This window comes from Bipolaris maydis (assembly GCF_028858645.1).
Source record: "Bipolaris maydis strain C4 unplaced genomic scaffold PSV08scaffold_3, whole genome shotgun sequence".
Lineage (NCBI taxonomy): Eukaryota > Fungi > Ascomycota > Dothideomycetes > Pleosporales > Pleosporaceae > Bipolaris > Bipolaris maydis.
The window spans coordinates 1,137,907-1,162,605 of NW_027093859.1; the positions used below are offsets into that span (position 1 = coordinate 1,137,907).

The 24,699-nt window shown below is 51.2% G+C and overlaps 10 protein-coding genes across 10 annotated transcripts; 5 read left to right on the forward strand and 5 right to left on the reverse strand.

Moving 5' to 3' along the window:
• Positions 1–312: 312 nt before the first annotated feature.
• Positions 313–5,846, reverse strand: PSV08DRAFT_196863 (methionyl-tRNA synthetase). The gene is made up of 8 exons (XM_066092005.1): positions 5,570–5,846; positions 4,947–5,509; positions 4,796–4,892; positions 4,510–4,738; positions 3,590–3,841; positions 1,956–2,745; positions 1,146–1,906; positions 313–975 (listed from the first exon to the last, which is right to left on the reverse strand). The coding sequence occupies exons 1-8, from the start codon at positions 5,697–5,699 to the stop codon at positions 600–602; spliced, it is 3,198 nt and encodes a 1,065-aa protein (XP_065949572.1). The 5' UTR covers positions 5,700–5,846; the 3' UTR covers positions 313–599.
• Positions 5,847–5,981: 135 nt separating this feature from the next.
• On the forward strand, positions 5,982–6,947 carry PSV08DRAFT_217603 (mitochondrial 54S ribosomal protein bL32m). The gene is made up of 2 exons (XM_014219455.2): positions 5,982–6,387; positions 6,453–6,947. Exons 1-2 carry the CDS (start codon positions 6,030–6,032, stop codon positions 6,629–6,631), a joined length of 537 nt encoding a protein of 178 aa, XP_014074930.1. The 5' UTR covers positions 5,982–6,029; the 3' UTR covers positions 6,632–6,947.
• On the reverse strand, positions 6,934–9,031 carry PSV08DRAFT_174410 (uncharacterized protein; the record flags this gene model as incomplete). Its single annotated transcript, XM_014219454.1, has 7 exons — positions 6,934–7,226; positions 7,280–7,666; positions 7,715–8,150; positions 8,215–8,522; positions 8,589–8,667; positions 8,723–8,886; positions 8,992–9,031. 7 exons carry the CDS (start codon positions 9,029–9,031, stop codon positions 6,934–6,936), a joined length of 1,707 nt encoding a protein of 568 aa, XP_014074929.1.
• A 1,149-nt stretch (positions 9,032–10,180) lies between these two features.
• PSV08DRAFT_407897 (uncharacterized protein) lies at positions 10,181–11,626 on the forward strand (the record flags this gene model as incomplete). The annotated part of the gene is made up of 1 exon (XM_066093788.1): positions 10,181–11,626. The coding sequence occupies one exon, from the start codon at positions 10,181–10,183 to the stop codon at positions 11,624–11,626; it is 1,446 nt and encodes a 481-aa protein (XP_065949573.1).
• Positions 11,627–11,821: 195 nt separating this feature from the next.
• Positions 11,822–13,252, reverse strand: PSV08DRAFT_386008 (uncharacterized protein; the record flags this gene model as incomplete). The annotated part of the gene is made up of 2 exons (XM_014219452.2): positions 11,822–13,035; positions 13,099–13,252. 2 exons carry the CDS (start codon positions 13,250–13,252, stop codon positions 11,822–11,824), a joined length of 1,368 nt encoding a protein of 455 aa, XP_014074927.1.
• A 710-nt stretch (positions 13,253–13,962) lies between these two features.
• PSV08DRAFT_386011 (uncharacterized protein) lies at positions 13,963–14,418 on the forward strand (the record flags this gene model as incomplete). Its single annotated transcript, XM_066093455.1, has 1 exon — positions 13,963–14,418. A coding segment is annotated over one exon (399 nt), but the record flags the coding sequence as incomplete, so codon positions are not given.
• Positions 14,419–14,773: 355 nt separating this feature from the next.
• PSV08DRAFT_407899 (uncharacterized protein) lies at positions 14,774–16,458 on the reverse strand. Its single transcript, XM_014219450.2, has 3 exons — positions 16,041–16,458; positions 15,394–16,004; positions 14,774–15,344 (listed from the first exon to the last, which is right to left on the reverse strand). Exons 1-3 carry the CDS (start codon positions 16,444–16,446, stop codon positions 15,045–15,047), a joined length of 1,317 nt encoding a protein of 438 aa, XP_014074925.1. The 5' UTR covers positions 16,447–16,458; the 3' UTR covers positions 14,774–15,044.
• A 959-nt stretch (positions 16,459–17,417) lies between these two features.
• Positions 17,418–19,282, forward strand: PSV08DRAFT_274717 (WD40-repeat-containing domain protein). The gene has a single exon (XM_014219449.1). It carries the CDS (start codon positions 17,494–17,496, stop codon positions 19,129–19,131), a length of 1,638 nt encoding a protein of 545 aa, XP_014074924.1. The 5' UTR covers positions 17,418–17,493; the 3' UTR covers positions 19,132–19,282.
• A 768-nt stretch (positions 19,283–20,050) lies between these two features.
• PSV08DRAFT_29748 (glycoside hydrolase) lies at positions 20,051–22,694 on the forward strand. Its single transcript, XM_014219448.2, has 2 exons — positions 20,051–20,092; positions 20,147–22,694. Exon 2 carries the CDS (start codon positions 20,194–20,196, stop codon positions 22,642–22,644), a length of 2,451 nt encoding a protein of 816 aa, XP_014074923.2. The 5' UTR covers positions 20,051–20,092; positions 20,147–20,193; the 3' UTR covers positions 22,645–22,694.
• Positions 22,695–22,729: 35 nt separating this feature from the next.
• On the reverse strand, positions 22,730–23,903 carry PSV08DRAFT_274744 (uncharacterized protein). Its single transcript, XM_066092530.1, has one exon. The coding sequence runs from the start codon at positions 23,576–23,578 to the stop codon at positions 22,772–22,774; it is 807 nt and encodes a 268-aa protein (XP_065949575.1). The 5' UTR covers positions 23,579–23,903; the 3' UTR covers positions 22,730–22,771.
• Between the last annotated feature and the right edge of the window lie 796 nt (positions 23,904–24,699).

The window sequence follows — 24,699 nt, forward strand, 5'->3', positions numbered from 1 at the left end:
CTCAGTGAATGAGCATGTTGGGAACAGGTGAGACTACAACAAGGTGGCCCATTTGGAGCAACTACACCCGCATGTGCAAACGGACATTGTCGGGGAGTACGATTAGACAAGAGATTTATCAATATACATATAAATTGACATCTACGATAGTCTGTAACTGTGTTTGATGTGTGATCTTGCTTAGGGAGTTCTGTTGTATAATCCCATCTAACGCACAGTGCATGTCCTTTGGCCACCACTCACCCCAACCACCTCTCACATGAAAGCAAGACCTTGGAAACAACAAGAAACATGAAAGTTGGGCACGGCGAATTTGACCTGAAAAGCATATCATGTTTCTTCTACTCGGACGCTCGAGTTTAGTCTACTAACACAAACTTCTGCTGTGCGCGTGGCTACCATGTCACAAAGGACCGCCTGCCCAAACCCTTGGAACCCATATCATAGTCATAGGGTAATTTCCGGAAAGGCCCGCTACAACACTGTAAACAACCCCCTTATGATGTTGAATGCGAACGCTCCACTGCTATGCTCCGAGAACCCCAGTACCATCGCCAACGCCGAACCCCCCTCTCAGATTACTTCATAGGCCATTTACACTAAGATGTCTGAAGGCTGACTTGCTCTACACCCCTCGATACTTCCTCCTCTGCGGTCTTTGCTGCAGGCCCATCTTGTCCCTTCTCAGCAGCCTCGACAGTCTTGTCACCACCAGCGGCCTTCTTTGCCTTCTTACGCTCCTTCTCAGCCTTCTTAGCCGCGGCCTTCTTTGCCTTTTCTTCTTTTGCCTTGCGGGCCTCTTCACCTCCAAACTGCTCTCGCCACTCTTGCTCCTTTTCAGGCTTGATTTGAGTGAAGAGGTAACCGGCAGTACCGATCTTGTGGCCAACGGGCAGCGAACGTGCCTCCCAAGTGTCTGGGATGATAAGAAATTCTGCGTTGAGTTGCGAGAGGATGGCGGTAGTAGTGTCAGGCCTGTCGCACAGTTAGCCATGTGTTCAATAGCGTCAGTTTCATAGTCTTGTGTAGCTGTGCACAGGGGCTCCGTGTCACGCGGAATGACCCTCGCCGGTGTGTGTACAATGACTACTCCGGCTATCGCCATTCCGACCATGCAAACAGCGTAAAAGAGATATTTCACTTACATATAAGGTTGGATCAGACTGGCAAGAAGATGGATCTGGCTTAGCGCAAGTCCGACAACAGCGGCGCATCGGTCTGGCTGCTCAGTGGCCAACTTGTTGTCTAGGCGGTTATCTTGCAGAAGCAAGTTACCCAGGCTTGAGACGTGTAACGCAGTAGCAAGACCAGCACGGATCTTGACATCTTCCAGCTCTGTAATGTACGTCTTGAGCAATTCGTTAACCTTCTTCTTGTGCTCGGTAAAGTAGGGGTCGTCAAACTTGGTGTAATCAGGCACAACCGAATCGTAGATCTTTGCGTTGTTGACGAATTTGATGACGCGATTGATGAAGTTGCCAAGATTCTTGAGGAGTTCGTTGTTGTTTGCCGCAATGAAGCCGTCCCATTCGAACTCGGTATCTCCAGTTTCCGGGCGATGCGAAAGGAGGTAGTAGCGCCATACATCGGATGGGATGCCAGTCTCCTTAGCATTGTTGCCAAACACACCAATGTTTCTTGATTTCGAGAACTTTCCCTTCTCGTAATTTAGATACTCGGTTGTTGAGATGGTGTTGAGCATGGTCCACTTGTCCTTGGTACCAATCTGCGAGCAAGGGAAGACAACGGTGTGGAATGGTACGTTGTCCTTGCCCATGAACTGGTAGAGCTTGACTTGCTCAGGGTTATGCCACCACTGCTTCCAGTCCTCTGTGTAGGTTGCGGTAATTGAGACGTAGCCTATACACGCGTCGAACCACACGTACATGACCTTGTCCTCATAGCCCTAATTTGGTCAGTTGAGTTCTGGTCAGATTTTAAAGGATTCGTCGTACCTCAAGAGGCACTGCAGTGCCCCACTTCAGGTCTCGCGTGATACCGCGCGGTCGCAGACCTTCTTTGAGCCAGGAGGAAGTAATCTGAACACCATTGGAGCTCCAGTTGCCCTCCTTGCTTGACTTCTTGAACCACTCCTCCTCTAGTGGCTGTAGCTTGTCCAGACAGAGATACACATGCTTCGTCTCGCGCGGAACTGGGGTTGCGCCATCGAGCTTACAACGGGGGTTCTTCAGCTCCAGGGGGTCAAGGAGATGTCCGCACTTGTCGCATTGATCGCCTCGCGCATCATCGTAGGCGCACAGTGGACATGTTCCCTCGACGAATCGATCAGCAAGAAAGCTCTTGTGTGTTTCACAGTAAGGTTGTGTTGTTGTTTGCTCCTCAAGATAGCCATTCTTGTACAGCTTTGTGAAGATGTCTTGTGCGATATCAGTCTGCTGCTGTGTAGGTGTTCGTCCGAAGTGATCAAACGAAATGTTGAACCACTTGTAGACCTCGCTATGCAGCGCATAGTACTTGTCGCAAAGCTCTTTTGGAGTTACCTTCTCTTCGATTGCCTTCGTCTCTGTGGCCGTTCCATACTCGTCTGTACCGCAAATGTATAGTGTGTTGTATCCTCGTGCGCGCGAGAAACGGGCGAAGACGTCGGCGGAAAGTACGGATCCGACAATGTTGCCCAAATGTGGAACATTGTTTACGTATGGAAGAGCGCTAGTAATGAGCACATTGCGCTCGCCCTCGATGGGCAGAATCTTCTTTGGTGCCTCGGTCATGGGAAGTTGCGTCCTTTGAGGGTGTTAGTGTGTTCGTCTTTTGGGAAACAGGATATTGTCTGTTCTTACTGCTGTCTCTTCAAATAAGATATGTATCAATTGTGAAACAGAATAAATGAGATTAGCACGTGTATATCGGAATGTATGCGTCCTCGCCGTGATCTAATAGAGCTTCTGAGTCAAACGCGACAGCCACGGGCTCCGATGTGTGTGGTTGTAACAGCCCCGCCAGAACCGACCCCGCCGCGCCAACGCCACAAAAATGACCGAACCCTGAATCCGATCTATGCTCGGCGTGGGCCTGAGGGGCAAAAGTCCCATGTACTGCAAATACTCTATGCTACTAGATTTGTAAGCCTTTGAAGAAAGCAGCTTGGAGAAACAACACGGCACTGTCTTCGTCTAGAATTGAAAACAACATTGCTCCAAGAGTTATCAAACAAGGACACCAAGGTTATTCTTTGAATCGCCATCCAATGTCTCAGCAGCCGACGTCTCAAAACCACATCTCCGACGACCCCTTCGACACCCTCCTGACTCTAGAAGACACTCTGTACACTGCAGCCTACGACCTCGGTGTTGCAGACGGCGCCCACGCCGGTCGTATCGAAGGCCGAATCTTTGGACTTGAAAAAGGGTTTGAGAAGTTTGCCGCTCTTGGCGAACTGCATGGGAGGAGCGTAGTATGGAGTTCGCGGCTCCCCGGCCTCACCTCTGAGCCGAACACAAGCAATGTTCAAATCACCAAGCCAGAGGACGGAGGAGCTGATAAGAAAGAGAGCCAAGAGAGAATACTACTGCTTCCAAAGAATGAAAGGCTAAAGAACAACGTTACGCTGCTGCATTCTTTGACGGACCCAGAGACTTTTGACACGGCAAACACTGAAGAAGCAGTTGCTGACTTTGACGATCGGTTCAAGAGGGCTGGAGCCAAGGCAAAAGTCATTGAGCGCATTGTTGGCGAAACCGATACCACTGTGGCGTCAAAGTCACCTGACGGTTCACCCGCCAGAGCAAAGAGCGGGGGACCCGTGCGCATTACAGGACAGACAAAGAAAGGCAGCGGAAACAAAGGCGATGACAGTATCGAGGACTTTGCGGGGTCGAAGCTGTTGAGGTGAAGTCTTCCAAACACCAACACCCGTGTTACCCAGAACGGTTAGGCTCTACTTTGTATCGGTATCATCCACAGATGCAAGGAGGATTGAGCGGCAGAACGAAACAGTGGGGCCGCATCTCCGAAGCCGCTGCATGGCGCTATCGGCAAGTCTCACCACATCCATGTACAATGGCCTGGTCCGAAGCCGGTGGAGGAAAGAGCAAGGGAGTATGGGAAACAAGGCCATCCACATGGAAGCCATTGCGCAGAGTAACAAACTATGGTGAAGACCAGTTGGCTTCGAATTACTTTGCTATCCTAGAAGGAATCTGGGCGACAACCCAGGTCTCAGCCCAACCGCTACACCGTGCTATGACATACGAGATCAGAAAGAAGTTAAAAAGGTCCATCGTAACTAAAAGGATATTGAGAAAGGTGTCAAATCTGAAGTGTGCCGCAAAGCCTCTCGCTCCCTCCCCATTTTCGTGCTAGATGATGCACTGGTATCAAAACGTTCCAAACTACCCTCCTCACGCACTGCTCTCTCAGACACGCAAAGCTCAGGCCGGATCCATAGAAAAGTGCCTGTCCGAGCGCGGATCCATACGTGGCGGTGGAGGGCCGCCAGGCCTGCCTGTATTGCTATCGACGCGACTATGGTGCGGGAAGTCCTAGTACCCGTTCATGGTCATGCGCTGGCTGCTCCTGCTAAGCTCGCGATCAGCGGCAGGTGAAATGGGGCGCGAGGAGTGACCTCCGTGGGCACTGCTCTCCTTGAGCGCAAGCAGCTGCTTAGCACGGAACGATTCGTAGTGGATTTGTGCGGTCGTCTCGATCAGGTCTTGCAAGTGAGTGCGGGTAAGGAAGTTGCGGAGATATACGAATTCGCAGTGGTTCTCGTCCTCGACTACGACGCGTCAGTCCATTTGCGCGAGAAAAAAAAGACAGGTACGCTGTTACTCACCATTGATAATACCCCACTTGTTCTGACGACCACGGACGTTCTTGCCATTAACAACAACAGTCCTCTCGGAACCGACAACGGCAAAGGGCAAGAGCTCCTGCTACATGTTAGCTGTTTGCCCGTCTCAAATACTAGCGCACTTCCAGCATACCTTGATGGCCTGCTTTGCCTGGACTTCCTCGCTGTCATCCTCCTCGTTGTCGTAGGGGTACATGCGCAGGTTGTGGAACTGGAACTCCTCCTTTATCCGGTGCTTGAACTCAGCACGCTCCTCCAGCGTCAAGCTGTCACTCTTGGCAATGACGGGAACAACGTTGACAAACTCGCTCAGCTTCTTAAGGACAACAATGTCAATGGGCTTCAGGGCGTGGCCAGATGGCTGGATGAAGAACAAGCAGCAGTGGATACGCGTGTCCTGGAGGTACCTCTCACGTTGAGCGGTGAGCTCCTTGCGGAGGTAGGCACTGTGCTGGTCCTTGATGTACTTGACAATGGGGTCCCAGCAGCGTTCGTTGTTGATCAGGTCGCCGTAGCCGGGGGTGTCGACGATGTTGAGGCGTAGACGCACGCCGTTTTCCTCGATGATGTGTGAGACCGGGTGGATGGTGGTAGTGCTGCGGACCTCCTCGTCGGGCTGGAAGCGGCCCTTGCTGTCCATAAGGTGCGAGGCGAAGAGCGTGTTGATAAGGGTTGACTTGCCCAGACCCGTCTGGCCTGGTTGCACCTATTAGTGGGCGTGTACACAAGACAGTCAGTTCAAATAGCAGTCCTTACCAACACAGATGACATTGAACTGGAAGCCCCGCTTGATTGACTTGCGCTCAATCTGCTTGGTGATGCTGTCGAAACCGACATAGCTGTCAGGGAAGATGGGCTGCGACTGGTTCTGGTACGCGGCAGCCATTGTGGGCGGTGGGGGCCTCGGGTGGCGGGTATGTAGCTAAGAAGAGATGCGGAGAGTGTATGTTATGGGGGAGCGAGACCTTGTGGCAGACGGACAAGGTAAAAACAGAAAAAGGTAGGGTCGCTGGCTGGGAAGTAAATAGTCAGGGTCGCTGCGCTGGCGACTTTCTCGCGGAGACACCAGGCGCGGGAAAGGGGTCGGCCTTAGGAAGCGAAAGCGCGCTAGTGGGAGGGCGGTAAGGCGCGGCCTGCACGCTCGGACACCCGTGCGCCGACAATTTGCAACTCCATCACCGCCATCGCCAACATTGCGGGCAGCCCAACGAGAGAAATGGCCCTTGCTCGCCCACTCCCCCCGCTCTGGCAGACCCTTCTGCCGGGTCTCAATGCCTCCACGCGACCCGTCTTGAATGCGCCTTTTCTGCAACGCCTTACACAGCCCTTTGGAGCATTGACTACACCTTTCGGCGCACTCGCAATACCCTCGCTATCACTGCCAAAGATACCGTCATTAGCAGATATCTGGGATGGAATTCTCAATGCAGTGCCCAAGAAAAAGACATCATATCGCAAGAAGCGCCAACGGTTCATGGCAGGGAAAGGGCTGAAAGACATCACATCGCTGAACAGATGCTCGGCATGCGGGAGGGTGAAGCGACTGCACATTCTCTGCCCATATTGTGTAGATGGTAAGTGGCTGTCTCAGGACACGCTCGTGGCATTGTCTAGGCACAAAGCTGACAACTGATGCTAGCAATCAAAACCAACATCTTCGGTCAGCTCAATTGGGCTATTCGCCGACCTACCGATAAGCAGGCCAAGCAGATGGCACGCGAGAGACGAAACGAGGCCCAGAGAAAGCGTACCATACAGCCCGACCCACGCAAGGAGAAGGAAGAGCAGATCTTGAAGCATACAGGTTGGAGGAGATGATGTCACCACTCAGAGTGAGTGGTTTTGACGTAGGAATGGCAGCACCGAGCTTTCTTTCCGTTGGACATTCTTCTTACTTGCGCAGCGGCGCAGGACGAGAATTGAGAATTTCTTGTACATTGAAAATGTAACAACACATGGCATTAGGCTCGAGTCATACGATATACACGAGACACTTGTTAAAGATCGATCCAAGCGATCCAAGGTTACCAAGCACCGAGGGCTCTATTATATCAACGTCTACAAAAAGTTGCAGACAGAAATGATGTGCGCTATATCAGTATATGCATCCCAAATGCAATTCACTTCCTTTCGCTGATGCCGAGTCCGCTCTCTGTCCTGGTCATCTGACTCACAGTGCTTCCTCTTCTCGAAGCGTCGTCCTTGCCCTCAGCGGCTTCCCGCTCAAGGAAGTCTTGCCATAACTCGGCTAGCGATTCCTTGTTGCTTGAGCTGCTAGCCATGAGCATAGGATCTACTGCCGAACTTAGTGACGGCGTCGATGGTGTCCGCCGGAAAGGTGCTAAGGGGATGCGGAGACCCCCAGAGTTGGTTGCCGTGCCTGGGCGGGCGAGGCCTGCTTGTTCCTTTTGCTCTGCAGTCCGTGTTAGGTTTTACTCGCAGCAGTAAACGTCATCAGAGACTTACCATCAGTCCACCCCAGCAACGCAGAAATCAACTGCAACGCCTCAAACTTCTTAGGATCGCTGCGGTCAATGCTCAGGAAATGCAGGAAGTAATTGGTGATGATCTGACGATCGACATTATCCTCTGGTCGGCCCTTCTTCAAGATGCGCAAGGCTTTGGTGAGGTGCTCATTCAGCGTGACCGCTTCATGCCGCAACTTGCCAATAAGTAGGTTCTTCTCTTTGACCTCCTTTTCAAATGGCAGTGCTCGCTCAAGATCTTTCTTTGTCGACTCAAGTGCTGCTTTGGCAGCATCTGCAGCAGCGTCTGCAGCTTGCACCTGTTTACGAAGTTCGTTGATTTGTGATTCATATGTCTCAACAGACTTTTTGAGCTCGGCTTTCCGTACTGCAGATTGTCAGAGAACTGGAACAAGACAATGTCGATGGTACTCACGGTTCTGGACCTCCTGTAGTGCTTTTTGTAGGCCTTCTACAGCCTGACTGTTGGTGTCCCTGTCCCTGGCAGCTTTCTCATACTCATCCTTGATCGACTCGAGTTGCTCTCTTAGCTCTGCATCTTTCTCAGCAAGGTTCTCACGTAATGACCGCTCGTTCATGGCCAGAACTTCCCAATCTTGCATAGCCTGCTTTGCATTCTCAAACTCCTCCTTTGCATATGCCTCTCGGGAAATGAGTTCATCACGTTCTTTGATCCAGTTCTGTTGTGACAGAGTGGCACGGCTTCGCAAGGTCTCAATCTCTGACGCTTGAGCCTCCTTTTCCTGTCGTAGTTTTGCAAGCTCTTCTGTGAGACTGTTGTTGTGCTCTTGTAATTCCCGGTTTTGGTCTTCGAGGTCCGCGACTTGCGTCTCGAATTCCTCAATACGAGCCTACAACTTGTCAGCATCCAAGAATACTACTCGCTGCAACACAGCAGCAGAGAGGAGGACCAACCGCATCAGCCTTCAGTCGGTCACCTAAACTCGTCTTGATTGTGTTTACCCTGCCCAACAGGTTCTTATATTGAGTCTCAAAGTGTTCCTTGCCCTCATTTGCCTCATCCAATTCCTCTCTTAGACTTCGGATTTCCTCCTCATGGTTGCATTGGGACCCGTCAGCTGCGCCAGCACTCTGCTTGCTCTGAATGCCCTCCAGACTCTTCCTGAGCTCGGTGACTTCTTGGCGTAGCGCATCGCGCTCCTTTGCTATCGCATCGAGGCGGGCGCTCGTGTCGGAGGCGGGCGGTGGGGATGGAGAGAGCCCTTGATGCGAGCGTGAGCGTGCTAGTCCTAGAGCAATCGCAGAGGAAATGCTGTGGTGTGGAGTACCGTTTGTTTGTATTGTGGGAGACACTGGTGGTTCGTCGTCTACATCATCGGCATCCGGGTCTGCAGTGTGCGCGGCGGGCTTCTGTATTTCGCAGTTTTAGTAACTAAACATGAATGCAAGGGGTATAGCATACAGTCTGCTGTTGCTGTTGCTTCCCTTCACCCTCGGAATCGTCGTCATGATCGTCTGGAGCCGCTTTGCCGTTGTCGCCATTTGCTTTTGCCGTCTCGTCTGGCTTGCTCGCATTGGAGTTTGATTTCTTCTTGTTCTTCTTCTTCTGCGACTTGGAAAGAGTTCCTATGCCTGTCTGTCAGCCCATTACTCCATGTTGCTTCACCACCACCACTTGCGACCAGGGATGCGGAGTTGAGCAGCACCTCCGAAAGCTGCCACCTCACCTACCACTTTGTTGTGCCGGGTCAGATGTGGCTAGCGCAGACATGCTGAGAGACGTGCTATGCAATCGCTACCTCATGGAGAAGATTTGTTTCTGGAAAAGAACAGATAAGCCGCGTAACCAGGGAGTATTCGAGGCTGTCTTGACTTGGCAATTCGTGTCCCGTTCTACTATGCTTTGTTTCGGCCCGCGTGGCGCACGTCATGAGCCACAGTCTACTAGCCACAGCCCCTCTGCCTCGGCGCACCATCTGAGGACATTCCCCTCTCCAGCCCAGCACACGCCTGTCCACCCTCTCCTGTTTGAAGCTCACAATACCAGAATATTATCTTTGTGCAAGCAAGCAACGTCATTGTGCTTTCACATCTCCTGCAGCTTGCCGTTTACCCGATCATCAAGCCTACTAGTGACTAACGACAACGTACACGCGACGAGTTGGAGTGAGACCAAAACGGCATCTAACCCCTACCTTAAGAAAACTCACAGTTCACCAACTTATCTTCTGCTGAGCAGAATCAGAAAATGAAATATTACAAGCCTCTCTTCTACTCAGCAGCCACCATCATTTATGCTTCGTTTGCTTTCCGTGTCCTCCGGATTGGGCTACTACCAAGAATGATTATTCAAAAACGAGATACGAAAACGTCATAGGCATACCTTGAATCGAAATACATTAGACTGTCCACTGTATCAGATTAAACGTTGGAACTTTCCACTCTGGATGTCTCTGGATATTGGACGGTCCAAAAAAGAACAAACCCTAGGCTCCGGTAAAGAGAATATCCGCACTCAACCCAGCTATCACACAACATAACCATGCTTTCCCAACAGTACACCTGCATCGCCTTGTTTTCTTTTTCAGAGCCATCTCTTCTTCCTCGGAATATATGACGCTAAATGAACCCTGAGGCTCTCGCAACCGTGCTCGGTTCCCCGCGTTGGGGCCGCTCCGCAGATACCAACATGACAACACCACACCCACATAGCCCGTCAATGCTTTCTCCGAATGCGCGGTCGCAAGTACATATGCAATGTATTTCGCGACGGTGCCGTAAGCATGGATCCTTGGCAGAGATTATATCGCTTTGCTGCTACTATCTTCCTAATCTAGTTTTATTTATCCGTTGATCGAAATCGGTATAGTTTACGTGAGGAATACTGGAGTACAGAAGAAACCCATAGTTTTCAGAGAGAATGGCGACTACCAACACTGCTGCAAGCTACTTTACGCTTAACCCTGGCGGCAGCAATGGAACTCCCCACACCAACGGTACTTCCAACATCAATGGCAGATCTCACACCAATGGAACATCTCACACCAACGGTACATCCCGTACGAACGGATCATCCCACATGAATGGCAAAATATCGAAAAATCTTCCAATCGTGATAGCTGGAGGTGGCTGTGTCGGTCTTTTTCTTGCTCTTCTTCTAGCCCAGTCGGATATCCCTAACAAAGTCATCGTCATCGAACCCGAGCAACCTGACCCCAGCTCCACACGAGCAATGGCTCATCAGCCGCCGACTTACCCCATATTCTCAAAAGTAGAAGGATTACTGCCTGAACTAGTTAAAACTGGAAGTTTGAGCTCGGGATTGTGCTTTCGAAATAGTCTGCAATATGGAAACAAGATCATCGCTGAAAAGACGTTTGAGAACTCAGGAGAGGGAATGAAGGAGAAAGGACAGTTGTTGTTGCCCCAGGGCAAGTTTCAACAAGTACTCATGAAAAGATTAGCTGCCTTGGATCAAAAGGCAGAAATTCGCCTCGGGGTCAGTGTCACTGGATTAAGACCGTCACGGGACAGCGTTGATGTCAAGACGACGCCTACACCTACCTCTTCGCGTCTTGGGATTGAATGGATAGAAGCAGCATATCTCGTCGATGCATCTGGAGCCCACTCTACCATCCGAAAAGAGCTCGGTATCAAACTAGAAGGTGAGACGCTCGCGGCCCAACTCGTAGCCACAGATCTGTACTTTGACTTTCACAGTCACGGGTTCTATGATGCCAATTTCATCATCGATCCCCAGAGCTATGGCCTCATCGGGCGGATCAGCCATGCCACAGACTCTAAGCCACCTCTATGGCGCGTATCCTACGGCGTGCCTCTGAGTACTACAGAAGAGGAGATCAAGAAAGATGTTGACGAAAAGCTTCGTCTTATGCTCCCAAACAAAGGCAGGAACAGCGAAGGAGCCATCGACTACGAAATCACCCGGATAGCACCCTACAAAGCACAACAGCGGCTCGTTGAATCACTTTACCACGCATCCTCTCACACTTGCCTCGTAGGTGACGCTGCGCATCTAACGAATCCTTACGCTGGCCTTGGTCTTGCGTCCGGCATGGCAGACGCCTCGTCCCTCGCTGAAGTCTTGATTCATATCATGGGCGACAGAGCACTTAACGAGGAGCGGCTACTGAAGGCATGGTCGGAAGCAAGGAGACAGAAGTTCCTGAGCGCAATTGATATGCCGTCGAGGATGGCGTACCAGCGTGTCAAGACAGATGTCAGTACCGACGAGAAAATACAGGAGTTCATGAACAAGGATCCGCTGGTGGGCGCGCTGAAGAAGGGTATGCCCGTCCAGCCACCCAGTTTGGAAACCAAAGTACAGGAGTTGGAAGGATGGTGATGATGTTGTCTGTTGTCGTGCACAGTAACGTCTTTTTTTTTTGATGTTATTGTATGTTAAACTCCATCATGTCGGAATCGGTAGGAAATGTAACCAGCAAAACCCGCTTCCGAAACTGTGTTCTTTTTTACTAGTACAACTGTTACTCGTTTTCAAACTCCTCAAGAGTAGTTCATTAAACATTAAAAGCGAATTTCAAGCATCATAAAAGTCATCCAGCGGACACACGCCCTGCGGCATGACATCGTCGTCAACCACCGAATTAATAAATTGCGTCCACAAATCCGGGTCGCGTGTGAGATCCTGCAGTGTCTGTCCCCGCCGCTCTCTCGCAGGGACCTGCTGCTGCTGCTGTTGCGGCAACGGTGGCAGCGGCGCCGCCGTCCTGGACCTGGGGGCCTCAGAATGCCTAATCATCTTCCTATACGCGAGGTGCGCCAGCGCAACCGGATCGTGATCCGGTGTAAAATACTCAAGATAGTCTTGCAGCTGCGGGACGGGATTGCTCTCTGGATACCCCTCTACACGCCCCGTGGAATGCTGGTTCCACGAGCAAAGCACAGTGTGCAATTGCATGCCCTGGATGATGCTCCTCCACTCGTGGGAGACGACGGGGCGCTGGAGCAGCGAGTGGATGACGTTGCTGTGGATCCAGTCGGACTCGGTGAGGCCTTGCTTCTCCATGTGGTGCGCGAGGTGGTTGCAGCGTTCGGTCCAGTCGGAGCTGAAGTGGCAGCAGAAGCCGCAGCCCCAGCCCGTACGAGCCATGCGCTCTTTGCGCGCGGAGAGCACGTGCGTCTTCTTGTGGTATTTTGTGGTGCCGCTGCAAGGGGCGCAGCGGTGCGATTGCCCGTGGTGTGCGGTAAAGTCTTTCTCGAGGAAGTAGATTGCGGGACAGAGGTCGCATTCGAACATTTCTGGGCGCTCTTGGTACGTTTCTTCGTGGCGCTTCCAGTCTGCCTTTTCGACAAAGGGTTTTTTGCAGCTGGTGCAGAAGTACTTGTGAGATTTGGTGCAGGTTCGGGATTGCTTGTGGGCCGAGACGCAGGTTTTGAAGTAGTCCTTTTCTTGCATGACGGGCTTCCGGGAAGGTCGCCGCTTGGATGTGATGGAACCGGTTTCTTCTATGGGGCTGGAGAAGTAAGGGGACGGGGCTGATGAACCGTGACTTAACATATACTCGGTCTGTAGGACGTGTTGGTCTCGACCCATGCCAGATGTGCGGGACCATGAGGAGGATGACGATACTGAATCTCGGAAGGAAAGGTCTGAGAATCCGCTTGTTTGTGATGATCGTAAGCTTGAACCTGCTGAAGAGAAACTTGAGGAGGAGAGGTGCTGCGCATGAGGAAAAGACTGGGGTGGGATATCTGTGTTGGACCAATGGCTATTGTGCTGACCATGACCACCTATACATCTTGTTAGCCTCATTGGATACGGACACCCTGGGGCGGTTATCGCGTATAGTATACCTGTAGAGCCCTGGTCGTAGCCATGAAACTGCAGCTGCTGATTTTGCAGGTGCGGCCATCTAGGCTGCACACCCTCGAATGAATCGTCTTCCAAACCATTCGTCATATTGTACATGTATTGCGAGCCAGCGCTGAGATCCCTGTAACCATTCATTATGCTACAGATGAAAAGAAACAAAAAAAGTCAAAAAGCCAGATAAGTATGCTGATGCGCGGAGCAGAAAGAAAAAACACATTAGGACATCATCTGCCGCGGTAAAGAGAAAAAGCCCTGCATCGTCATTCATATAGTAGCCTGCAGCTGTTTGCCGCAGGCAACCAGAATTATAGACCAATTCGTGCTGTCAGAGGCGTGAAGTTCACCTGAAACGCGGCGAAGGCCCGCTGACATCTGTTGTTCGGGGGGCCCGTGTTTCGAAACATTCGCCACCGAGGACTCGACACGACCGTGATTGGTGGGTTTGCGCATGTAGGGAATGAATGGATGCATGCCTGTCTTCCCACCTCGGACACAGTGCATTCATCGGTCTAGATGGAGGGAGGCGGTGCAGTTGCGGTTGGTTGTGGGGCTGAAGGCCGAAACACAAACTAGCGAGGGAGGCTGTACGATGGGCCAATGATCAAGATTCAGCCTAGCTAAAACCCGTATAAACCTCTGCACCCTGATTATCGACAATCTGCAGCGGAACTCATTCTCATACGTTTTGTTTCTAAAAGAGAAAGAGGCCGCTCCGCAGGCTTGGCACAATCAGCCTCATGTCGTCATTCTCATCTTGGTGTTGCTGCGTTGTCGTGTGTCCAATTTCCCCAGGGTCTTGATATCTCTTTGGCGCCAAGATCATTCTGACTTGTTCAAAGATGGATTGGGATATTTCGAATCGTCCTGCTCATGAGATTGGCTTTAGACCCCCTGAGCCATTAGCCACCTCCACGGTGGAGCACCAGACCAAATGTGCGCGCCAAGCATGCGTCGGCAATCTTCTTCAGCCACACCCATATTCTCCTTATCCAGTTCCGCTGATCACTGATCCTGTTTCCAGCTTGATGTTGTTGCTCACTCTGGTTCACTCCCTGGCCAATGTGGTTGTTTTTGTTCTTCGATGTAGTGTACGGGGGCCCATTTTCGAAACTCTCACAACTCTCTCCGTCTTCTTGGGGGGTATGAGTGCCATCAAAGTCGGCGAAGTGATCTACGCCATCTTCATAGGACACCTCAGAAGGTGTCCTCATAGATGGCATTGTGGAAAAGGAAGAGCTGCATGAGTGTACCATTTTGTTGTGTTTCTGTGGTGGCTAGGTGCTAGGTATGAATTCGGACGGATTTTGAATTTGAATACAACCACTGTCGAGTTTTGGTGCCGAACCGTTATAGAGAAGGGGCCATGTGAGAGGGTCTGGTTATGTTCAGTAGGAATACGTGAATAAGCACATCAATGTAAAGGGAATACCAAGATCATTAGTGAATCACAGCTTGTAAATGGCTGGTCCTTCTTTCCCAGCGAGCCCGCATTGGTACTTCCGTGTCTTCCGTCATATCAACTGACTGTTTGTCGTCCCATAAGCTCGTGCTCGCTTTGCGCTCCAATGGGATGCGCTGCTAAATAAACTTTTGGTTCAGTGGCACACCAGGGGGTCACGACAGAAGCTTCGGGGGAGTAGCCTGCGAGTCTATTCACCCTTAATACTGAAATCAAGATGGATTTTCAACTAGTTTCTTCATTTCCAATAGTCTAGTCACATGATCAACGAAGAAAAGGGGGTTGTCCTGGAAGACTTCTGGTCTAGGCGGCAGTGATCGAAGTATAGTACATCACACATTTTCTTCTCATATGCAGAGCAGCCTCAGTGATGTATCCAGATGTGGCAAGGCATAATTTTCTCGTCCCAAATTTGCAAGGTAAGAACAGACTGAATCTGTTGTACCGCTTTGAAAACACCACTGCTCATTACTTGAACATTCGAGGAATTGGCAGAAGCTGGTCCAGTCGCCTGGCTGTTGTCGTCAACTCATTATCCCATGAATGAATACGCTTTTGCAGGAATGCTGTCCAGTCTTGAATCTTGTGCAATTCCAAGCCAACGAGCGCAGCGTCAAGGGCTGACCGATTTTCATGGGAGAGGTTGGAGTTTGAAAAGTCTAGGCTCTTGATCGCGCCGTGATGCACCTGGATTTCAACGCCAATGTCGTCTTTAGGGTCAAGCATGAGACTAAACGCTGGAGTCTGTGACCACATCCACTCTTCGGACTGCGGCTATTAGCATTGAGAATGATGAACCGCAGAGCTTTCAACATACTTGGAGCTCATCGTAACCCTTGCGGATATCTGGGATATCTAGAAATTCGTCCCCAACGGTCTGTAGTATGCTCGGTAACCCCAGTCCGGCATACATGAGAGAGAACTCTTCTTGAAGGCGGAGCTGAAATGTCTTGACGTCTAAACCAATGTTTGCAACAGGCGAGCTCACGCTTTCAACACCTCGAGTGAGAATGACACTCTTAGCTGGAGAGCGGAGGTAGTGTGGTATGATGTGTAGATTCGGGGAGCTCAGCAGGGTGGTCGCGTGATGCAGGGCGCGCTGTCGTGTGAGTTTGTACGCCGAGCCAGAGACCTTGAGGGGACGAGGGAGAGCCGCATTCTGTATGGTAAAAGGCGTGCGATGGGTATCTTCGGGGTCAAAAGGCTGCCCGTCATTGCCTTGGCCTTGATCGAGAACGATGTCGTGACGCTCATTGACCCTGGCGCGTTGAACACCCAGCTTTCGTAGTGCGCGGACGACCATCTCGGCATGCTTATCGCGCGTGAAGTCGGCGCGTGGGCACGTTATGCTCCAATTGAGATTTCCCTCATCGTGGAAAACAGTGCCTCCTCCCGAACGGCGGCGCACAAGATCGACGGTGCCAATGCCTGGAGGCTCGGTATCCTTGGGGTCATGTGTCCCACGAGCAGCATCTAGGATGCCTAGATTGACCTCGGACCATGGGTTCTGGTTGCGCCCGATGACGACGCAGGGTCGGTTCACATAGAGGAAGAGAATAGTGCTGTCTGGCGGGCTTTTGCGTAGGATATGGTCTTCGATGGACAGATTGAGGTAGGGGTCGCTACTGGTAGAGATATAGCTTTGCAGCTTATTAGCAGGGTCGGCGAGGGTGTCTGTAAAGGTCGAGTATGAGCATTGCTGGAAGCTGCTCAGCCTGTAGTGAGGCGGGCGGAAAAGACGTGTCTGGCTGATAGGATTGCGCGACACCCTGTCCGCTGAGAGCGAAAAGAAGTTCCGACGAGGGGGGATGACGTATCCCGAGAGAACCCTCTGCACACAGGAAATAGCGCGGCCTCTCGATGGGGCCATGATGATAGGGACGGGGGATAGGATGTGACTTTGTCCTGGTGCAGCTCGTTAATGAGGTTCCCGCCGCCACATGTCTGAATGCGCGTTCAGAACATGCAACCTGGTCGCGTAACCTAGCGTTTTCCGAATTACCCAGGTCAATGTCTTTCAATTGCGCCTGGAACCATCCATCGAAGTCTTGTCTTTGGTATTGCTGCCTTTCCTGACTCACAGTAGATTCGCACCCTGTTCCGATAGATCCTGGTCTTTGCATGCCAAGACAACCAGCCACCTAACCATGAGCGGGAGACCTCCTTGCTCTTCTCTTTATTCACGACACCAACAGCAAATCTTACGGCTCATGAGCAAGGTCATCTTACGTGTTTCCGCCATGGTGCTCATGTTACACGCGTTCTCTCCGCACTGTGAACCCGTCATATAGTTCGGCCAGCGACGCGTCGCCACCATCGCACTGCAGCCGCCACTAATACCTACCCAGTTCTATCTTGTAGTCGACGTTGGGCGTTACACACTCGCAGTCCTCGGACTTCGTGTGTGGGTTCAGCAGCTCGGGTTTTCCCTCCATCTTTGCATGATTAGCTGCTGAACAAAGGCATCGCCCAAGAACAAGGCTTTGCGATCCGGTGTCCACCATTTGCTTTGCAACTGCTGCTGACCCGTATTTGCAATGCTGTGAGCCTATCTGGCGTCTTTACCCTGCCATTGCATCCTCTTTTCTTCTGGTCTTTCGGATCAGCGGGGTATTGACGGGCGCATGGCATAGGTGGGATTGACGTTTCGTTTCAGCTCATATATAGTCTATAGATTATGTAGTAATTTGCTTCTTTTGTCAATTTTCTTGTGCTTATTTGCATGCTGAAGGGGCTGTATTGGTAGCTTTGTTTGCCCAGATAGTCGAGTTCTTAGCTCTGCACTACTGTGAAAGAGATGCTGATTGGTACTGTCCTACCACAACGTGATCAGTCTTCTCCACGACTAGGCAACCGTCTTGTTCAAAACCATCGAAACTCATCTTCCACAGAGCCAGAAACAGCGCTATATAAAGCCATGACCTTCTTTTCACACGAGACGTTTTTAAAAGACTATCTTTTCCCGCTTGAAGCAGTACATGACTTCGAGAATGCTGGTGGAGCGGCTCAGTTGGCCGCCTGTCATCCGAAAGAATGGACGCAAGCGGACAACGTTCTTGAGTTCGGTGTTCATCTAAACGAAAGCGATAAGGGTAGCTTCGCATCCTATTGCACGGCCATCAGCTCCGATAAAAAGTTGCTGGCCATCAGCACATCCGCAGAGAAGATATTAGTTTATGACATTGCGTCTCAAGAGCTACGAGAGACCCTCGAGGGAACTGGAGAAGTCTACTTTCGACCTACGGTACATACTAAGTCCGATACTGGCACTGCAGACCAGACTCTCAACATATATGCTACACACTCTGCTGGTTATACCCTTGTGAGCGTCTCGACCACAGGACGAAACAAGGCATCATCACCCAGCCAGCTGATTCTCTGGGATTTGGACCAACATGGGCGGATTCTTGACAAAGAAGAAGGGATCGACGCTAACGCTCTCGCCACAAAAGCAATCAATGCCATTGCTCCAGAACTGGAAAAGCGCCATGAATGGACCCAAAACTTTATCCATACTTCCACACTACACACCATGTTTGCGGAGGCACTAAATCAAGTTGCCACAGATTATCGCACGCGACACAACACCACTTTTGATGACGCACAACTTGGAGGCTTTGGTTCGGTGTCTATGAGCAATGATGGCAGGTTGTTTTTGTACCATTCAAACAACAATTCATCTCAGCAAGGTTCCCGGGAGCCAGACAAGCTACCACAGGTGGTCGTCTACGATTTGGATGAAGGCATCGAACTCTATCGTCTTGCTGGACACACTGATTCCATTGTGTGGTCTGCTATCAGCCCAGACAGCGCCCACATTGCGTCTGTATCCTGGGATGGCAGTTTACGCATGTACTCTGCCCTTAGTGGAGAGATTGAGTGGGTTGCCGGATGCTCAAAAGAGCAAAGCTGGGCAGGTGCATTCTCGTCGGACTCGCGTTTCATTGCCTGGAGCTCCACATGTGGTCAGATCGTTCAGGTCCACAATGTGTCTGATGGAAAGAAGCTCGCCACATTTCCAGTAAAGCTATCAGACTGGTGCAGATCTCTCCACTGGCATTCTCATAAGACTCAACTTGCTTTTTGCGCTGGCAAAGATGTTTATGTGTGGGATGTTCTCAACGGGCCTGACGGTAAAATGTTACAACACTTTCAGATTGACGAAGGCTGCGGCACAGGCAGTCGAATGGTCTCCATTCAAGATATTCGTTGGATGGATCAAGAGCCTACGCTTTATCTCGAAATCTCAGAGGGAACAAAAATTGTTTACAATACTGAGACTAATGCCAAAGAGATATTCAGACGACCTGCCGGTGTTGCGACGGGGTACGTTGATGGTGGGATGTATGGAGTCTTCTCGAATGATGCAGGAGACGAGTACTACATCAGCATCGATGGCGATGCAAAGGTGCGGTACTGGCGACGAGGTATTGCTGCCTCGACATCTTGGTGGGAGAAAGATGCCGGCTCTGTAGCCAGTCCGAAGAAGATGTTTCCCGATACTGGAAAGTACGTCAAGATTACTAAATCCGCCAGCAAATCGGCAGAAAAATAGTAGAAAGAGGGAGACGAATGAGTGGCAATAGGGGCAGTTCTCTCGACTACCGAGGTAGTTTCTTGGTGATGGCGTTGACGATGTCATCTGACTTGGATCCGATCGTGATAGCTACTTTGATGATGGATTATCAATTGCTTTACTACTTCTCTCGTGACAGGTCGTGAGCTTGCGTTTTGGTCCGGAAAATCCTGATTGTGAAAAGAAAAAACCAGACCCAGTCCATTGCAGCATCACGAGTTTAATTTATCGCGATCCTAAACGCGGTCAACTATGCGGAATTCGGCACAGACACGGTGCTCAATGGGTGTGTGTTGAGTAGGCACGAGGTCCGAGGCCGGATGCATGCTATAGCACCAGTAAACTCGTGCTCATATCCGCGTCAGCGCTATTCCCAAAAGCACAAGTCGGATCGTGCACAGGACGCAGATTTGGGAATCCGGCGGGGAATCGAAGATGGGCAAGTCATGGCATTGTGTGTGCGGATGGGGGTGGCGCAAGAGCTGCCTCGCAGCTGGCCAGCAAAGGCGCTCCGGACCGTGTAACCGTCGCGGTGCCTCCATCTCCAATCTTTCAGGCTGAACCCCACACCGCCATTCGCTTAGCCCCACGCCGTGCGGCTCCCTCTGCTGCTGAGGCCTGTGTAAGTATATGAAGTGCCCATGGCCGGTGGATGCTCGCTGAAAATCCCTCACTTCCTTTTGTTCCCTGTACACGCTGGCCGGGGTTCTGCTTTCGAGGTCTGCTCGAGCTTGCGTTCATTTCGGTCCGTCGTACTAAAAGAGTACTTACCGGCCAACTGTGTTCGCTCTTTGATGGTCCCAACTGACCAGCACCAACGTCTCATTCTCGTATTGTAGACTGAACTGGCTGCAAAGCCAACAGCGTTGTGGCTGCTGCGCATTCTCGTCCTGCAGCGCACCCGCAATCCACTTGTATTCTGCTGTATCACTAAAACACAGTAAGCTATGCCTCCTACGCCACACCGGCACTTGTGTCTTATATAACCAACCAGCCCTTTGCGGTACCCAAAGAATACCGCCAACGCTATAGATACCACTCATGCCTGCCCCTTCAGCCATGCTACGACCAACGGAGAATGGCGAGCGATATGAGCTCACCAGTCCAACCGAGATGCCCAAAGCCGGTGCATTTCTTTGGAACCAGCGTATGATGATACAGGTGACTTGTCGTGGATTCGCGACCGCCCAGTACATGCAACCTGAGCCCGCCAAATACGCCTATGCACCAAATCTCGAAGCAAAGACGTTTATGCAGCCCGAGCAAAACTACTACGCACATCATCCAGGCCGCTTCGTTTACATCAAAGACGAAGAGACTGGCGATCTCTTTTCGGCTCCATATGAGCCGGTCAGGGCAAAGCTAGATCGATTCGTCTTCAATGTTGGCAAGAGTGACATCAAATGGACCGTCGAGAAACTTGGCGTTCGCGTCGACATGACGTTTCTTCTTCCCACAGATCATGTTGCTGAGCTATGGAGTATCAAAGTCACCAACATCTCCGGCCGTGACCGGAAACTAAGTATTTATCCTTACTTTCCTCTTGGATACATGTCCTGGATGAACCAGGAAGCACAATGGGATGAAAATGTTGGCGGTATTGTTGGCAGTTGTAAAACGCCATATCAGAAAGCTGAAGATTACTCCAAGACAAAATATCTCAAGGATAAGACGTATTTCCTTTGTGAAACAGCACCAGTAGCATGGGAGGCCAGACAAGAGTCGTTCGAGGGTGAGGGAGGACTACAATCGCCATCATCGATAATGGAGCCGGAACTTTCAAAAAGCGATGCACGGTACGAAACACCAACCGCGGCTGTACAGTATCGAGCTCAGCTCAAGGAAAACGAAAGCAAAGACTATCGCTTCCTTTTTGGCCCAGCATATGATGAAGCCGAGATCCTTGAGATGCGCAAGACGTATCTCAGTAAGATTGCATTCGCTCAAGCCACCAAAGACTACGAAGACTACATTCAGCGAGGTAGCGGCTGCATTCGTTTGGAAACCCCAGACAAGGATCTTGACAACTTAGTCAACAACTGGCTACCGCGGCAGCTATACTACCACGGCGATGTGAACCGTCTTACAACCGATCCACAAACGCGAAATTATCTGCAAGACAACATGGGCATGAGCTTCATCAAGCCCGAAGTAGCCCGGAAAGCAATTCTAACCGCAGTCGGTCAACAAGAAAAGAACGGCTCGATGCCAGATGGTATTCTGCTAGCCAAGGGCGCAGTCCTCAAATACATCAACCAAATCCCTCACACCGACCACTGCGTCTGGCTTCCCATTGCTCTCGAAATCTACCTGAGCGAGACCGGAGACTACACTATCCTGGATGAAAAAGTCAACAGCATGTACGGCGACACATATACTGTTTTCGAACGCTTCAGCCGCGCAATGGACTGGCTCCTCTCCTCCAATGCCCGCGACGACCGCGGTCTCTCTTACATCGCCCAAGGCGACTGGTGCGATCCCATGAACATGGTCGGACCCAAGGGCATCGGCGTCTCAGGCTGGCTCACCGTCGCAACTGCCTACGCCGTGAACCTATGGGCGCAAATCTGCGAAGACGCCGACAAACCCGACATTGCAAAGAAATACCGTGCCGGCGCCGAAAAAGTCAATCAGTCTGCAAACGAGCATCTCTGGGACGGCAACTGGTACGCTCGCGGTATCACGGATGACAATGTCACATTTGGCATCAAAGACGACAAGGAAGGCCGCATCTGGTTGAATCCCCAGGCCTGGTCGATTCTCGGCGGCGCGGCGTCGCAGGAGCAGATTGCGAAGATGCTGCCGCAGATTGACCAGCAGCTTACTACGCCATATGGCGTCGTCATGTTTGGCCCGCCGTTCACCGCCATGCGCGAAGATGTCGGCCGTGTGACGCAAAAGTACCCTGGGCAGGGTGAGAACGGGTCCGTGTATAACCACGCTGCTGCCTTTTACGCCTGGGCGCTGTATACCATTGGCGACGTTGATCGCGCGTATAGCACGCTGCGAGCTATGATTCCGGGGCCTGATGAAGCAGATTTGATTCGTCGTGGCCAGCTGCCTATTTTCATTCCGAATTACTATCGTGGTGGGTACGGGATTAAGCATCTTGATCGTACCGCGGGGCGCTCGAGTCAGCTGTTCAATACAGGAACTGTGAGCTGGGCGTATCGATGCGTCATTGAGGGGTTGTGTGGCCTGCGCGGTGTCAAGGAGGGATTGAAGATTGATCCCAAGTTTCCGAGTGATTGGGACGAGATGAAGGTTAGGAGGGAGTTTAGGGGTGCTGTGTTTGATGTGCAAGTGAAGAGGGGGAGCGCAGAGGGTGTGAAGGTGACGGTTGATGGGGAGCAGATTGCTGGTAATGTTATTAAGAACGTGGACAAGGGACGGACGTACAAGGTGCAGGTTGATGTGCCGAGGGCGAACAAAAAAAAGCATGGGGTTTTGACGAATGGACATGGGACGAATGGCACGAATGGGACCAAGTAGAAGCATGTGAGAGATTCGTACTTTTTTTTTAGATGAGTTGACTAGAGTACGTTTTACGAATGACAAAAGTTTGGATAGCAAGTGAGATAAGATCAATCGTGTTTTTTTTTTCATAGCTACGTCTTGCTCACGCACTCGTTGATTGCGAGAAGAACATGGTTATACTATTACCCCACGCACTCTCAGCCACCTCCTCAACACTCAATCCCTTCAAGCCAGACACCACGAGCGCCACCTTCTCCACATTACAACTCTCATTACGCTCCTTAACCATATCCCCTAAACTAAACTTATCCTTCTTCTTGCTCCCCCAAGCCCACTTCGTCGCATTCTGCAAGTAAGCCTTCGCAACCTCACTCGACACCTGAATCTCACCCCACGGCGCATCCGTCTCAACCTGCAGCTTTTCAAGCGGCACATCGCGAACCATCTCCAAACTATCTCTATCCCGGAACGCAAAATTGTTAACACTGACATGCAAGCCCATGCTAACGAGCTTTTGCATCTGCTGCGTAGTCCCCACAAACGAATGCACTAAGCCCGAGCGAAGGGGGAGCTTCTCCCAGTACGACTCGAGGATAGAAACGAAATCCTCAAAAGCAGCGCGACAGTGTAGGAACAACGGTAACTTCCACCCCGCAGTCACAATCATATCGAGCTGGCGCCTGAACACGCGGATCTGGACTTCCTTAGGGGCGGCAGCTAGCTTATCGTAGTCGAGCCCTAGTTCTCCAAAAGCGGCCAGGACATGCGGCTCTTGCTCCATAGTCCGGGAAATGGTTTCGGAAATCGACGCATAATACTCCTCGCCACCTTCATCTGCCTCAACCGCATGGTACGGGTGGACGCCAATGGTGATTTTGCATTGCTCTGGCCGCTTGTGGGCAATGGCAATGTTGACGGGTACGTCGGCGGCGTACATGCCTGTCAACATTACTTTCTCGACTCCAGCGGCTAGAGCGCGGTCCAGGACAGCGTCGAAGTCGGGTTCATGGTATTGCTTGCCACGATAGAACCCAGCGAACTCCTTTGCTGTTGCTGTTACAGCGACCTGTAGGTTGCGTCATTCCGGTTTACTGCCGTCGTGGTTGATGTGGGAAAAAAAAGGGAGGCTGGGCATACGTCTGCATATCGGAGTTTTTGTGCTGTTGCAGACGGTGCCTTGGTCGGGAAGCCATCAAGGAGAGATGGCATTTTGGCGTCTAGCGCTTGGAGAATGGCGAAGTCCTTTCCGGAGATGAAAGGATTGTCGTGTCGTTGCGGATGCGGATGAGAGAAAGATTTCGGGAATAGTAGAGGGCGCGGCTCGAAGCGTCGGAAGGGGACCTTCCGGGTTCGGAACGATTTCATTCTGGGCATTTCTTGGCTTCTGAATCACGTCTTCGCGCCGTCCAAAACTATTTTCTAGTAGACTTTCCTCATGACTGCCTGTGGCTTTCCTGGCAATTTCGTTATGTAAACGAGTGTTGTGGTTAGAGGTACTGGAGAGAATCCATGTACACTGTAATTGAAGGGGGCCGGACACCGACTGGACGCCTAAAGGTACGGACGACACTCGGTGATAACAGACAATTGGGATTGGTTTCAAACATGTCCTTAAAGAAGCGAAGCCCATTATCGCGATGATGTCTTGGGTTTTGGTTACAGCGAAGGCACCGGATGATTTGTTATCAAGCCATGGCCTAGAGGATTCGGCAGATAAGCCGGTGGCTTGTTATGTTCTCTGGTGGAGCGGCCAGCACATACAGTATAACAGTAAATTGACAAAGTGACGTGTAACTAAAGCTTTACTACCCTTTCTTCAGTGTCGATCACAGACTGTTGGTACGCGGGTCTGGATACAACTAGCCGGCAACATAGAGTGTTGGAAGGCCTAGACTGCACCTTCCAAAGTAGATCAGCAGATCAACCGCGACGATCTTTACCTTGACTCGATTGCCACTGCAAATCAACGATAGACCACGGTGATTCCGTCTACAGGGCTCTCTGCCAGACTCATTCTACACCTACCAGAACGAACTCAAAGCCCAGACATGGCCGTTTGTTTTACGTAGT